This window comes from Artemia franciscana, chromosome 17 (genome assembly GCF_032884065.1).
Source record: "Artemia franciscana chromosome 17, ASM3288406v1, whole genome shotgun sequence".
Taxonomy (NCBI): domain Eukaryota; kingdom Metazoa; phylum Arthropoda; class Branchiopoda; order Anostraca; family Artemiidae; genus Artemia; species Artemia franciscana.
The window spans coordinates 9,718,835-9,733,302 of NC_088879.1; the positions used below are offsets into that span (position 1 = coordinate 9,718,835).

The 14,468-nt window shown below is 36.3% G+C and overlaps 1 protein-coding gene across 1 annotated transcript in view; it reads right to left on the bottom strand.

Annotated features, from left to right (window-relative positions):
- Positions 1 to 8,648, bottom strand: part of LOC136037802 (eukaryotic translation initiation factor 3 subunit J-like) — a 39,234-nt gene extending 30,586 nt beyond the window's left edge. Inside the window, exons 1-2 of the mRNA XM_065720635.1 lie at positions 8,518 to 8,648; positions 726 to 814 (exon numbers count right to left, since the gene is read on the bottom strand). Of these exons, the coding sequence (XP_065576707.1) occupies positions 726 to 814; positions 8,518 to 8,533 (105 nt within the window). The 5' untranslated portion in view covers positions 8,534 to 8,648. The remainder of the gene's footprint in view (positions 1 to 725; positions 815 to 8,517) is intronic.
- Positions 8,649 to 14,468: the final 5,820 nt, after the last annotated feature.

The window sequence follows — 14,468 nt, forward strand, 5'->3', positions numbered from 1 at the left end:
TTGTTCTTAAGTGTGGCTTGCTGGTCTACCAATATGATTCTCGCTTAGGGTGTGAGAGGTTTCAGGTTGGAATCCTGGACCACCTCAATTTTTACATGAAGAAGATCCAAAACTAGATCCAAATCATGAAAATTGAGGTATGTTTATCTCATTAATAGGTAATCGGATCTTAATGAAACCTGATATATAGAAAGATATCATGTCTCGGATGCTCCATTTTCAATTCGGATTGGATCCGGGGACGTTCGGGGATGGAGGGGGGGAACGAAAATCTTGGGAACCTGAAATCCTGGAAAACGCCTAGAGTGGAGAGATTGGGATGAAACTTGATGGGAAGAATAAGCACAATATCTAGATACATGATTGACATAACCGGACCAGCTCAGATCTCTTTGGGGGAGTTAGGGCGGGGGGAAATTCTAGTGCTTTGGCAAGTTCAATAATAAGCACAAGCTCTAGATGCATGATTGACATAAACAGACTGGATCTGACCTCTCGTCACAAGTGCCATATATGAGCTCTTATCTCTTTTTATATCTAATTACTGATTTGAAAAAACGATTAACTTTATATCTAAATCTAAAAACTATAAACAAGGTAGTAATTAACTTTTGGGCACCATTAACAGGAAAAGGGATTTACCTCAGAAACAATTATGATATTTGGAAGAGGATTAAACAAAGCATGAAGTAATCTCAGATGGTATGAAGCATAAAATAACTAACCTTCACTGGTTCATCCTCATCTTCTCCTTCCCATTTATCACCAACGCGTCTAGGGACTGGTACTGGAGGAGGCTCAAAGTCTTCATTCTCTAAAAAGAAAAACTGAAATGAAAAAATTAGAAAAAACTGAAAACAAAAACACTAGGTACCAATAAGTAAACTAAATAAGTAATCACCCACTCGTAAGTTAAAAACACCTCATTTTTTTCTAATTTTTCCTGTTCCTTCAGCACCCAGATGCTTGAATCGGGGAAATGATTTTATCAAGTCAATTTGCACAGGTCCCTGACACGCCAACCAATTTTCGTTGTCCTAGCACGTCCAGAAGCACCAAGCCCGCCAAAGCCCTGGATCCCCCTAACTCCCCCAAAGAGAGCGGGTCCAGTCCGGCTACGTCAATCAAGTGTCTAATACATTTGCTTATCCTACCTACCAAGTTTCATCCCAATCTCTCCACTCTAAGCGTTTTCCAAGATTTCCGGTTTCCCCCTCCAACTCCCCCCAATGTCACCACATCTGGTCAGAATTTAAAATAAGAGCTCTGAGACATGGGTTCCTTCTAAATATCAAATTCCATTAAGATCTGGTCATCTGCTCTTAAGTTCAAAATACCTCAGTTTTTCTAATTTGTCCAAATTAACCCCCCGCCCCCCAACTCCCCCAAAGAGAGCGTATTCATTCCAGTTATGTCAATCACGTATCTAGGACTTGTGCTTATTCTTCCCACCAAGTTTCATCCCGATCTCTCCACTCTAAGCGTTTTCCAAGATTTCCTGTTTTCCCCCTCCAACTCCCCCAATATCACCAGATACACTCGGGATTTAAAATAAGAGCTCTGAGACCGAGGTTCTTTTAAATATAAAATTCCATTAAGATCCAATCACCCATTCAGAAGTTAAAAATACCCCATTTTTTCAATTTTTCCTTTCCATCCAGCCCTCCAGATGGTCGAATCGGGGAAACGACTGAAATCATGTCAATTTGTGTAGGTCCCTGACACGCCTACCAATTTTCATTGTCCTAGCACGTCCAGAAGCACCAAACTCGCCAAAGCACTGGAAATCCCCCCCCCCAAAGAGATTGGATCCGTTCCAATTATGTCAATCAGATATCTAGAACTTGTGCTTATTCTTCTCCTTAAGTTTCATACCGATCTCTCCACTCTGTTTCCCCCCTCCAACCCCCTATGTCCCCCCATCCGATTCGAATTGAAAATGGAGCATCTGAGACATAAGATTGTAAAATACAGCAAGTTTCATGAAGATACAATCACCCATTCATAAGGCAAAGATACCTCAATTTTCACGTTTTCCCAGATTTCTGGTTTCCCTCCAACCTCTTCGCCCAATGTCACTGGATCTGGTCGAGGATTTAAAATAAGAGCCCTGAAGAACAAGATCCTTCTAAATCAAATTTCATTAAGATCTGATCACCCATTCATAAGTTACAAATACGTCATTTTTCTAATTTTTCCGAATTGCCCCCCCCCAACTCCCCCAAAGAGAGCGGATCTGATCCGGTTATGTCAGTCGCGTATCTTGGACTTGTGCTTATTCTTCCCACCAGGTTTCATCCTGATCTCTCCACCCCAAGCGTTTTTCAAGATTTCCAGTCCCCCCAACTCCCCCTGATGATATTGGATCCGGTCGGGATCTAAAATAAGACATATGAGTTACGAGGTCCTTCAAAATATGAAATTCCATTAAGATCCAATCACTCCTTTATAAGTTAAAAATACTCATTTTTTCTATTTTTCAGATTCAACCCTCCACCCCCCAACTCCCCCAAAGAGGGCAGATCCGTTCCGGTTATGTCAATCACGTATCTAGGGTATGTGCTTATTTTTCTCACCAAGTTTCATCCTGATCCCTCCCCTCTAAGCATTTTCCAAGATTTTAGGTTTCCCCCTCCAATTACCCCCAATGTCACCGGATCCAGTCGGGATTTAAAATATGAGCTCTGGGACACAATATCCTCCTAAATTTCAAATTTCATTAAGATCCGATCACCTGTTTGTAAGTTAAAAATACCTCGTTTTTTCTGATTTTTCTGAATTAAACATTCCCCCACCCCCACCCCCATCCCCAGATGGTCGAACAGGGGAAACGACTATTTCTAATTTAATCTGGTCTGGTCCCTGATACGCCAACCAAATTTCATCATCCTTGGTAAATACCAAGTACCATAAAAAGAGTGAAAAAAACATGGAATGAGGTCACTAGAAAAAAATCTTACAAGAGGAAAAGGTAATGTAAAAAAAGATGGAAAACAAGAACTAAGAGCTCATATGGTATGAGCTCTAGCAAAATTCTGAGAATCAATAGATTGATTTAAAAGGAAAGTAAGAGGTTTAATACCGGTCAGGATTTAAAATGAAAGCTCTGAGTCATGATGTCCTTCTAAATATCAAAATTCATTAAGATCCGATCACCCACTCGTAAGTTAAAAATACCTAATTTTTTCTAATTTTTCCTCTCCCTTTAGCCCCCCAGATGGTCGAATCTGGGAAAACGACTTTATCAAGTCAATTTGTGCAGCTCCCTGACACACCTACCAATTTTCATCGTCCTAGCACGTCCAGAAGCACCAAACTTGCCAAATCACTGAACCCCTCCCCCCAACTCCCCCAAAGAGAGCGAATCCAGTACGGTTACGTCAATCACGTATCAAGGACATTTGCTTATTCTATCCACCAAGCTTCATCCCAATTCCTCCACTCCAAGTGTTTTCCAAGATTTCCCCCTCCAATTCCCCCCAGTGTCAAAAGATCTGGTCGGGATTTGAAATGAGAGCTCTGAGACATGGATTCCTTCTAAATATCAAATTTCATTAAGATCCGATCACCTTTTTGTAAGATAAAAATACCCAAATTTTCACGTTTTCCAAGAATTCCGGTTTCCCCCTCCAATCCCCCCAATGTCACAGCATATGGTCGGCATTTAAAATTAGAGCTTTAAAGCACAAGATCCTTCTAAATATCAAATTTCATTAAGATCTGGCCACCCTTTCGTAAGTTACAAATACTTCAATTTTCAAAATTATCCCCCCCCCCCAACTCCACCAAAGAGAGCAGATCCGGTCCGGTTATGTTAGTCACGTATCTTAGACAGGTTTTTATTCTTCCCATCCAGTTTCATCCTGATCTCACCGCTTTAAGTATTTTCAAAGATTTCCGGTGCCCCCCCCCCCAATTACGCTGGATTGGGCTGAGATTTAAAACAAGACATCTGAATTACGAGGTCCTTCTAAATATGAAATTTCATTAAGATCCATCACTCCTTCGTAAGTTAAAAATACATCATTTTTTCTTATTTTTCAGAGTTGGAAGGGGAAATCTTGGAAAACTCGCCAAATTACTGAACCCCTCCCCATAACTCCCCCAAAGAGGGCAAATCCAGTACGGTTACGTCAATCACGCATCAAGGACATTTGCTTATTCTATCCACCAAGCTTTATCCTGATTCCTCCACTCCAAGTTTTTCCAAGATTTCCCCTGCCAACTCCCTCCAATGTCAACAGATCTGGTCGGGATTTGAAATAAGAGCTCTGAGACATTAATTCCTACTAAAATTCAAATTTCATTAAGATCTGGTCACCTGTTCCTAAATTAAAAATACCTCAATTTTTCTAATTTTTACAAATTAACACCCCCCCCCCGCTCCTCCAAAGAGAACGGATCCATTCCAATTATGTCAATCACGTCAATCAAGCATACAACATATAATTGTCCATGGGAAAAACAATCTGTATTCAGATCTATACCTCATTATTCTAATGATTGCCCTTGAGCTTTGTTGATGGTGATTGCTAATTGAACACTGGTCACCATTTGTGTTCCAATGTCCTGGTCTGTAATTCCGTCAGTTGACACACAAACATGACGTCACTCGACAGACCCACAGACAACTATTTATATTCCTTGTGTCCCGGTCGTCATTTTTGTCCTGGTTGTCATTTGTGTTCCAGTGTCCCAGTCTGTAATTTCTCTTTGAGTGTCCTGGTCATCATTTATATTCCCTGTGTCCCGGTTGTCATTTGTGTCCTGGTGCTTTGTTGATGGTGATTGCTAATCAAACATTCCTTGTGTCCTGGTCGCTTTCTCTTTGAGTGTCCCGGTTGTCATTTTTTACTGTCTACATAGACTATATTTTTACTGTCTATATTTTTTACTGTCTATATTTTTTATTTTTTTTTTATATATTATACTGTCTATATTATATTTTTTACTGTCTATATAGACTAGCTGTTGGGGTGGCGCCTCGCGCCACCCCAACACCTAGTTGGTGGGGGCGCTTTGCGCCCCCCGCACGCGTAAGTCGTTCTGCGCCATATTAGTTACGCGCCATTGTAGTTGTGTCCCTGTGTCCCACCTGTGAATATAGATAGATATATATATATATGTTTTTAACTACGTAAAACTTATGAATATACAACATTCTTTGCTGTCCCATTGTCTGTGCATATAAATAGATTGTCAGGTTTACCGACTCTTTAACATGCAATATATAATTGTCCATGGGAAAACAATCCGTATTCAGATCTATACCTCATGATTCTAATGATTGCCCTTGAGCTTTGTTGATGGTGATTGCTAATCAACCATTACCTGTGTTTCCGTCATCATTTATATATCCCCTTGTGCCCCTGGCATCCCTGTTGTAGTTGTGTCCCTGTGTCCCGGTCGTCATTTATATTCCCTGTGTCCCGGTTGTCATTTGTGTCCTGGTGTCCCAGTCTGTAATTTCTCTTTGAGTGTCCCAGTCGTCATTTATATTCCTTGTGTCCTGGTTGTCGTTTGTGTCCTGGTCTATATATACATTCGTTTTTGAATTGGTCTTTTTTTGTTTTTATCTTTTTTTTTAGTTATACCTCATGATTCTAATGATTGCCCTTGAGCTTTGTTGATGGTGATTGCTAATCGAACATTCCCTGTGTCCCCATTGTCATTTATATATCCCCCTGTGCCCCCTGGCGTCCCCATTGTAGTTGTGTCCCTGTGTCCCAGTCATCATTTGTGTCCCGGTCTGTATATACATTTGTTTTTGAATTGGTATATGATGGAATAAATTTTTGTGTTTTTCCCCTTTTTTCTTTTTAGTTATTACTTTTTTTTAAGTTTTTTTTTTCTTTTTGTATTTTTTGGTAGTTTTTACCTTTTTAGTTTTGTTTTTCTCCTTTATTTTTCAGTTCTTTTCCTTTTTAGTTTTTTTTATTAGTTTTTTTTTTTTTAGTTTTTACCTTTTTTTAGTTTTTTTTTTACTTATGTCCTGGTTGTCATTTATACTCCCTGTGTCCCAGTTGTCATTTGTGTCCTGGTGCTTTGTTGATGGTGATTGCTAATCAAACATTCCTTGTGTCCCAGTCTCTTTCTCTTTGAGTGTCCCAGTTGTCATTTATATTCCCTATTGTTCATGTTGTTGTTCTTGAAAGTGACTAGAAATTTCCAGTTTTAGGATATAAAAAAGCCTTAAAACATTGGTCTCAAAGTTACTGTTTCATTATGAATCCATTTTTTTAATATTATATAATCCACAAGCACTGATTTTCCAAAAATTAAGTTGGATAAATAAATTTTATAATATTATGCCATTTTCTTCTTCCTTGATGCCAAATGTTTAATTAAAGTATGTGTTTTCAATAAATATTGAAAATACGAATGCTGACAGAAGAAGGTGTAGATAAATATCCCATAAGATTCTACTCCAAAGCAGTATTTACACTTACAGATGTTAAAAATGTCAGCAAATTCAAGTTAGGTTTCAAGAGCACAAAAAGGACTCCTCCTGACATCCTGTCACAATCCTCCTGATGTGAGTGTAAACTCAACTAGGCAGGACCAGTTCATTCAACTGCACCTGGTCTCTGAAGAACATTGGGTAATTATTTAGTTTCATCACAAGCTGTCTAAAGTAGAAACTATGCTGTTGCAGCAAAGTTTCCATACTATAGCACTTAAAAATGCTAATTCTAGAAGCACATCCATTTCTGGTTGACCCTCCTCCTCTATGATAAACTAAAAAATGCATAAAGTGGGCAGGGTTTTGAAGCCAAGGGAAAAGTTAGGGTTGTACAATATGAACAAAATTACATTTTAAATACTAATTCAAGTCATCACTCATAATTTCTGTATAGTAGGAAGTTCATTCTAAGAAGCTCATAAAGGTCAATACTCACAGGAGGGAACATGATCACTTCCTAACCAACTGGGTAGTAGACCTATGGAACTCCCTGAGCAATCATACTGTATCCAGAAAGACCATCAAAGAATTCAAAGTCTCATTTGACAAGGAGTGGAGCAATAAGGAATGGAGGCTGGAATAGGACATCTTGTAGTCCTAGACCATAGCATAAACCCTAGTCAATAAAATCAACTTAATATACAAAACAATTCCAAATCAATCCACATGGCAATTTTTGAAGTAATACTGAGCAATGCTACAGGATGGAAAATCCTTCAATTGCTTCAAGTTGCAATTTAGGGTAATAGTTTCTAGGGTAAAATTCTAGTTAATTGACTTCCTGTTATCTCAGAGAGGGTTTAGGTTAGGAAAATGAAATATTCAGGGATGAATCTACAGACTAAAGTATGTCCCAGAAAGGCATTTTGAAGCAAATACCTCTATTCTTTCCCTATTTAGAGGGCCCTGACCTTTAAAAATGTGTGTTATAAAAGTGAAACCTTGCAAAATAGATTGCCTGCTTAATTGAAGTACAACAAAATTGTTTTCAGCTTCATAACTTTGCTCAATTTCATTTTATAAGGTTTTAAAGATATGCATATACATTTCCTTAATTTTGAAAAAAAAAATTGATATGGCTCAAAATTATTCTCAAATAGCAGGAGTTGCATTTTTAAAACTAAAGACAGAGAAAAAGCAACTAGTAACTGAAAATTAAGGTAAAATGTTGTTTTGTCAAAATTTCAATAGGTATAGACCTGTCATGTAGGCAAATTTCAGGGCCCTCTAGAGGGAGAAGGAATGGAGGTGGGTACTTTAAAATACCTTCCCAGGATATACTTTAGCCTGTAGACCCATCCCTGAAAGTTTCATTTTCCTAACCTAAACTCTTTCCAAGATAGCAAGAAGTCAATTAACTAGAATTTTACCATTTCCAGTTTAGACAGCTTGTTTTACCAAACATTGTAAACAGCTTACATGATCAACTCTGGAGCTTCAGAGGGAGAAACCATTAGCTTGCCCCAATCTGCAATTTAAGGTAACTGAATCTTGTGATACATAATAGGTAGTGTTAAAATGGGTCTTGTGTTAAAAATGATTTCAAAGAGTGAATAATAATGGGAAAAAATGACAATTTGATCAACAAAAACAGCCCAAACTGTAAGCTAATACCCTGAATTTGCCCCAGAAGCAATTATAACACTTGGAAAGAGCATAAAAAAGGCATCAGATGACAAATTCACTTTTCCTTAGGTAATATATATAGTTAAGTATAAATTTACCATTTAATCACTTTCCACTTCTAGCATTATATAGGTTTTTGCTCTCTGCTCTATGGTTAGGCATATGTTACTCAGCCTTTTTCTTTCATGTAGGCCTAGTCTAATTAGGCTATAAGAATTTTTAGTTCTGTTCAAACAAATTCCTGGGCTTAAGGATTACAGGGACGGATTTTTTAAATATAAAGTGGGGCTGGTAGTAGCATACAATGGAAATTGGGCCAGTTCTGCACAATCCTAGCCTAGCTGCAATAGGCTAGTTGTCTCTTTTAGAACCAGCTTAAATCTAAAAAATCCCTAGAGAATCACGATATTAATAAAAACCCAATTTACCCCAGTCATCTGCCATTGTTCTTCAAAGTTATATGTAAGAACTGTCCGCTATTAAAATGCAGGCTATGGGAAAAAAATGCAGGCAAGTTTCAAAACCTCGCTTTCAAGTTGCTGTTGTGTTGTAAAACTGTCGCGCCATCTGAAAATTAAATGAAATCGAAAAAAAGAGTGACTATAATGTTCAAATCCATCACGGCCATGCCAAATTCAGTCAAACTTGTTGATGGAATCAAAATTAAACCTAACTGTATATCCGACCCTTAGCTTCTAACGCTCAACCAATTAGAATGTTGAATTTTGGCATAAAGTTTTGAAATTAGTAGAGATTGAGACCTGGAAGAGCAGTTATCCTTTGTTTAAGATGGATCTAGTAAATCAAAAAACCTTGTGTTAGTAGATAAAAATAGATAATATAATATTATAAAAAACTGTTTCTTGCCCTAAAATCTTTAAGAAATCTTTAGCAACTGCCTGCCTACACTCCAGCTTGGATTCTTTACGACTTTGAACGTGGCTAGAAGCATCCAAGAGGAAGAACCAAGTTTCGGTTGAATGATAGTCTCGGGAAATTCCTGGACCAGGCTGGGATTTTGCTTTCTGATGCAGAGGCCCTTGCTGCAGACCAACCTACATGGAGAAAGCTAACAATGATCTCAATGCCTCCCTAAAATGAGGATTAAGGAAGCAAATAAGTATCTTTCCACGTCAATTTTTTGTTTCTCTAGCATAATTGTGATGGCAGAATATAGAACACATGTCATTCATGTATCTTAGCTATAATTTTCTTTATCAAAAGAACAACAATTTTAAAAAGCAAATAGAAACAAGTAGAACCTGGAAAGGAAGTAATTTGTTAAGTATTTTCACTGGATTGCAGACAATCCATAAAACATCAATGATTTCGGTACAAAATCAGTAGCCAGAGAGTTATGTGCAGGCTTTCGGTAAAAAAAATAGCTCGGTTTATTCTTTTTCGGGGGAAGATGGATTGAAAAATTGATAGTAGTGGAAACACCGCGCCTGTTAGATAGAAAATCTAGTATTCCATTCAGTTCCCTTATTGGAACTACTAATGATGAATCTACTTCCTAAATTAGGGTCTCGAAAAGTCTTTCCAGATTTTTCGATGTTTCATTTCAATACTTGTACGACTTCAAGGAATGTTCGTCTTAGTTTTGAATTTTTTTTTTTTTCAAGACTAGCCTATTGCGAATGTCTAATATTATTGACTTTTACAAAGTGATTCTTTGAGTTTCTGCCAAATTGAAATACAAGCTTGATTTTTTTTTCTTAACTGCTTTAAAAAGTTAACTTTTTTTAACCAACTAAAACTGGGATATATTTTCCGAGAAGAAATTTAATAATTATAAAACGTAACAGTAAGGATTGTTGAAATCGACCCACACATCTTATTTCAGCATTTGGGTATATTTATGAATGTCTCTAAATAATTTCTTAGACAGTACTAGCTTTTGATTTTAAAATAAAATAATTCGTTTTAGACATGTGAACAACGGTCTCAAATTTTAACTAAGGCAGCGGTAAAAACTGATAGTTTGACACTGTCTAAATCAAAGATTTTTTGCGTTAAATATACTGAGCCATATATTTTAACTTCATTTGCATAAAATGCAGGGCATAAAAACCTGTTTTACACATCTATATAAAATAGACCCACAATAAAGCAGGTTTAAAACATTATTTAGGGGGTTCAGGAATTTTGTTCACTTTATATATCCATATTTAGTGATACTGACAATAATTTTCTATTTATTTGTCTGTTTCATTATCCCTTCGTTTTGTCTATCCAGGACTTTAGATTATCTTGCCATTAAAACCTCCCAAAGATGTGAGAAGTCGCTGTTCTGGAAAAAAGAAGATCCAGAGCTTAAAACTTGGACCTCCCTATCCAACTTTTTTTTAAGGATGTATACATGTTTTCGCTAATTTAATTGATGCCCAGTAATTTTTGAAATTTGTGAAATACTGCCATTCGCTGTTATTCCTTCAACACTTATTCTCATTATCGTAAATCTGAATTTTAAATAGTAAAATATGAAGACTGACAATATAAAACAGCAACAAGTTCTGATATATGAAAAAAGAACAATATTAAATATGAACATAAAAAGGTTACATTAAATGTGAAAGAGGTCATCCTCAAACCCATTCCATTAGCTTTTAGCTTGAATTCTACCGGATGCTAATTATGATTTACCAAATAAAACGGTCATCATTACGAATGTTTTATATGCAAGAAATCTAAACTGGAAAATTTTTTTTTCATCATTTATTATAACAATCTGTTTATGGTAAACAAGCACATACACCCCAAATAAGATGAATTTTACGAGCAACCCAGCATATTTTACTATTTTTACCGATTAATGATTTTCAAAGAACTATTGCGTTTATGTCATGGTGAAAAATACCCCAGCCCCAGATTAATGTCTTGAAATTTTATAAGTGACATAAACTGATGAAACTCAGATTTAAACAACGATGTCTCTAAAAACATTTTTCTTCTTTTAAAGGTTATATCAGTTAAATTACGATGATTAAATCAAACTACTAATGACATCTAGCTGTACCAAATCAATTGTTATTAAATAAATTAATTGTAATTATTTTAACTGAAATTAGTTTAACCTAAGTAATAAACCGAATTGTAAACCTAACTCATATAGGTTAAAATCCAGGTATCTAACGATACGGAAAAAACATGGTCACTTTATCTGGGTTATAGAAGTCCAAGCCGGATGTTTAAATACACACTTTACATCAACAAACTTACCACAAATGAGTGTAGTTTTGCCCCAGATCCCTCCCCCAAATCCCTAAAAGATTCAATTTTTCACTTGTGTTTAACTGAAGACTACTATAACTGTTGAGGGTTAATGTTTCTTGTTTGATTAAGTTGATTCGATAAAACAGTTGAAACAAAAACAAACTGAAAACTAATATTAATATTTCGGATATTATTGCTTAAAATTATTTCAATTTAAAAACCGAAGCTAAAGTAGTTTTTCCATAAAAAACAAGACTAAATTTAAAAATTAAGAGGAGCAGAAAATAAAATGAAAATAAACATACAAACAGCATGCAGAACCATAAATAACGACAGAGTCACTACCCCCCCCCGTAAAACCTTTCATAAGGAACGAAATAATTCTCCAATATTTTCTGGGTATTAGTATATAAATTTATTCCCATTTCCCTTAAGGGAAATAGGAACTTCTTGGGAGGGAGAGGAAAGCTTTGAAAATATCGGGATGGAAAATGACCGTGCGTAGCTACGTTGGCTTCCTGGCGGCTTGGTGCTGCAGTGATATGTACTTAGTAGTAGGAGCAGTGTTAATATGTTTTTCAGAATACTTTCTTTTTTTTCCAGTATCAATATGTCCGTAATAGCTAATTTAGTCTTAGTAGTAGTAGTAGTAGTATTAATTTATTAATCAAAGGAAATAATACAGACAAAATCAATCGGTAGCACACCAAAAGCGTTGCTTGCGAGTGTGTGTTACTAACAAAAAGAACAAAAAATGGAAGAAAAAAAGAACAAAAACAGAAAAACAATGAGTTAATCTAAAATGAGCAGAAAGGTGAAACCGTGTACCGAGAAAAAAAAATTATTTTTTTCTAGCTGTACCAACACCATATACCTATTTCATAGGGTATTTCATTGAGCCTATGTTTGCCGCGCTTAGAGCACGAATCCTTAAAGCCGTCAATGGTTAGACCATTGCTCAAGTGGTAGTAACGAACACAACGAACACAATCAAATGTGAACGAGAACACAATCAAACAACATAATATCATGATCCCGAAGCAAAAAAAGAAAAGAAAACAAAAGAAAAAAACAATAAACAATTATTTTCAATACTAAATCAATCAATCTCAATCTATTTCAAAGGTATACCTACCAAGAAACCCCACACGCAGCACGGCCTTAAATTGATTAATGGGCAATTCTTTAATACTTGGAACAAGCTTATTCCATAGCTTAGCCCCTCTATGAATAATTGAAAAAGCAGTCCTACTTGAAACTAGGCGAGGAACCTCAATATCTCCACTTGTTCGAGTTCTATGATCATGAATATTAGACCTATCTCGAAAACTTCCTGTAAAACATTCTGGAGCGCACCCATAATGGTACTTATACATAAAAACCAGTGTATAAAAATCACGCAATCCGGCTGCAGGCATTATATTTATCATACTATACATTGACCTGACCGAATCCCGGTTCCCTATTCCACAAAGTGATCTAATGGCATTATTCTGCAGTACGCGGATTGGGCGAAGTATTGAGGGGAATGTCCCAAGCCATACAGACGAGCAATACAAAATAGACGGATGAATCAGAGAAAAATATAATAACCGTATAACATTTGAAGGAAATAAATATTTTAGTTTACGGATAATCCCTAAATTCCGCGATAATATTCTACTTATAGCTTTTACATGGCACTTAAATGATAAAATTTCGTCAATAATAATCCCAAGGTACTTAACGGAATTTGACCGCTTAACAATTCCCTTCGGTGTAGCTATTTCCGTAATCCAAGGATAATAATTTGGGGACCGTGAAAAGATAACAAAATTTGACTTATTTATATTTAGGTCAAGCCGGTTTATCTTCAACCAAAGACATGTCATAGTCGTTGCTGCATTAACTGTTGAGATAAGTTGTTGTTCAGTTGAGGCAACACACATCAATGTCGCATCATCAGCAAATAAGGGTGTAGTGATTCTGGTTCCCGAAGGTGCGGGATTCACTATATCCTCTATTAATAAAGATAATCCCCTATTAATAAAGAGCGGAGTTGAGGTCATTCAGCCATGTTTCAGTAAGACCGATGACCTGGAAAACCGAAAGATCACATACTTCATTTAAAAAATTAAACGAAGAATTTAGTCCTTGGCAATTAAGATGGAAAACATTGAGGCCTCTCGCATCTCCATACTCAGATTGGATTCCATCTTTAAACAAATATTTGGAACTAATAGATTTATAATGCCCTGCTACCCCAATGTCATAACTCCGATGTAGCTGCTCCGTAAATATACCTCCAAAATCTACATTAGAAGCTTCCAAAGTATTAAGACGGCTACTGCTCCGGGAATCACGATCATCAAATCAATCAATCAATCAATTTATTGATACTAAAAGAAAAAACTATTACAAAAGTAAAGTGGTTACTAGGCCCAAGAAGCTTTGCTTGTAATGGACCACAGAGAACAAGAATAAAACACTACTATAAAATATATACAAAAAAAAAAAAAAAAAAAAAAAAAAAAAAAAAAAAAAAAAAAAAACACTGGAACAAGACAAGGACATTGAATAGATAGGATATTTAACAGATAGAAGATTTAGAAGAAGATTAACATATAGCTGAAAATGATTTTAAAAGAAGAGAAGAGACATACAAATTAGGAAAGGATTAATAAAGAGAGAAAAATTATTGAATTGGAAATACCCGACGAAATAATGCCTTTGCAGAAAGAAAAAGAGGGACATCCGAAGGGATGGAGTTCCATAATAGAATTGATTGATATACTGGAGACCTCTGGCTTGCTGTAGAAGATCGTTTTGGTAAAATAAATCGTCGAGAAGAATTACGTAAAGAAGAAAAGTACCTACCTGAGCCTGTCCGTGAGAAAAACTGCTGTAGGGGCGGTGGGAGAGTACCTAGAAAAGCAGAATGCGCAAAATAAAGGGTACTTTTACCTATAATATGATCCAGCGGAGCTATTCCAGTATCATTATAAAGATCAGAGGAAGGGTAAAGCCGAGGGAGAAGAAAAGTAGCCTTCACTGCCCTATTTTGGGCTCTTTGAAGTGAGCAGAGAAGAGATTTATTATTATTACCCCAGACAGAGCAGCAATAAGAAAGGTAAGGATAAATAAAAGCATAATAAAGAGAAACCATAATATCAGGAGGAAGAAA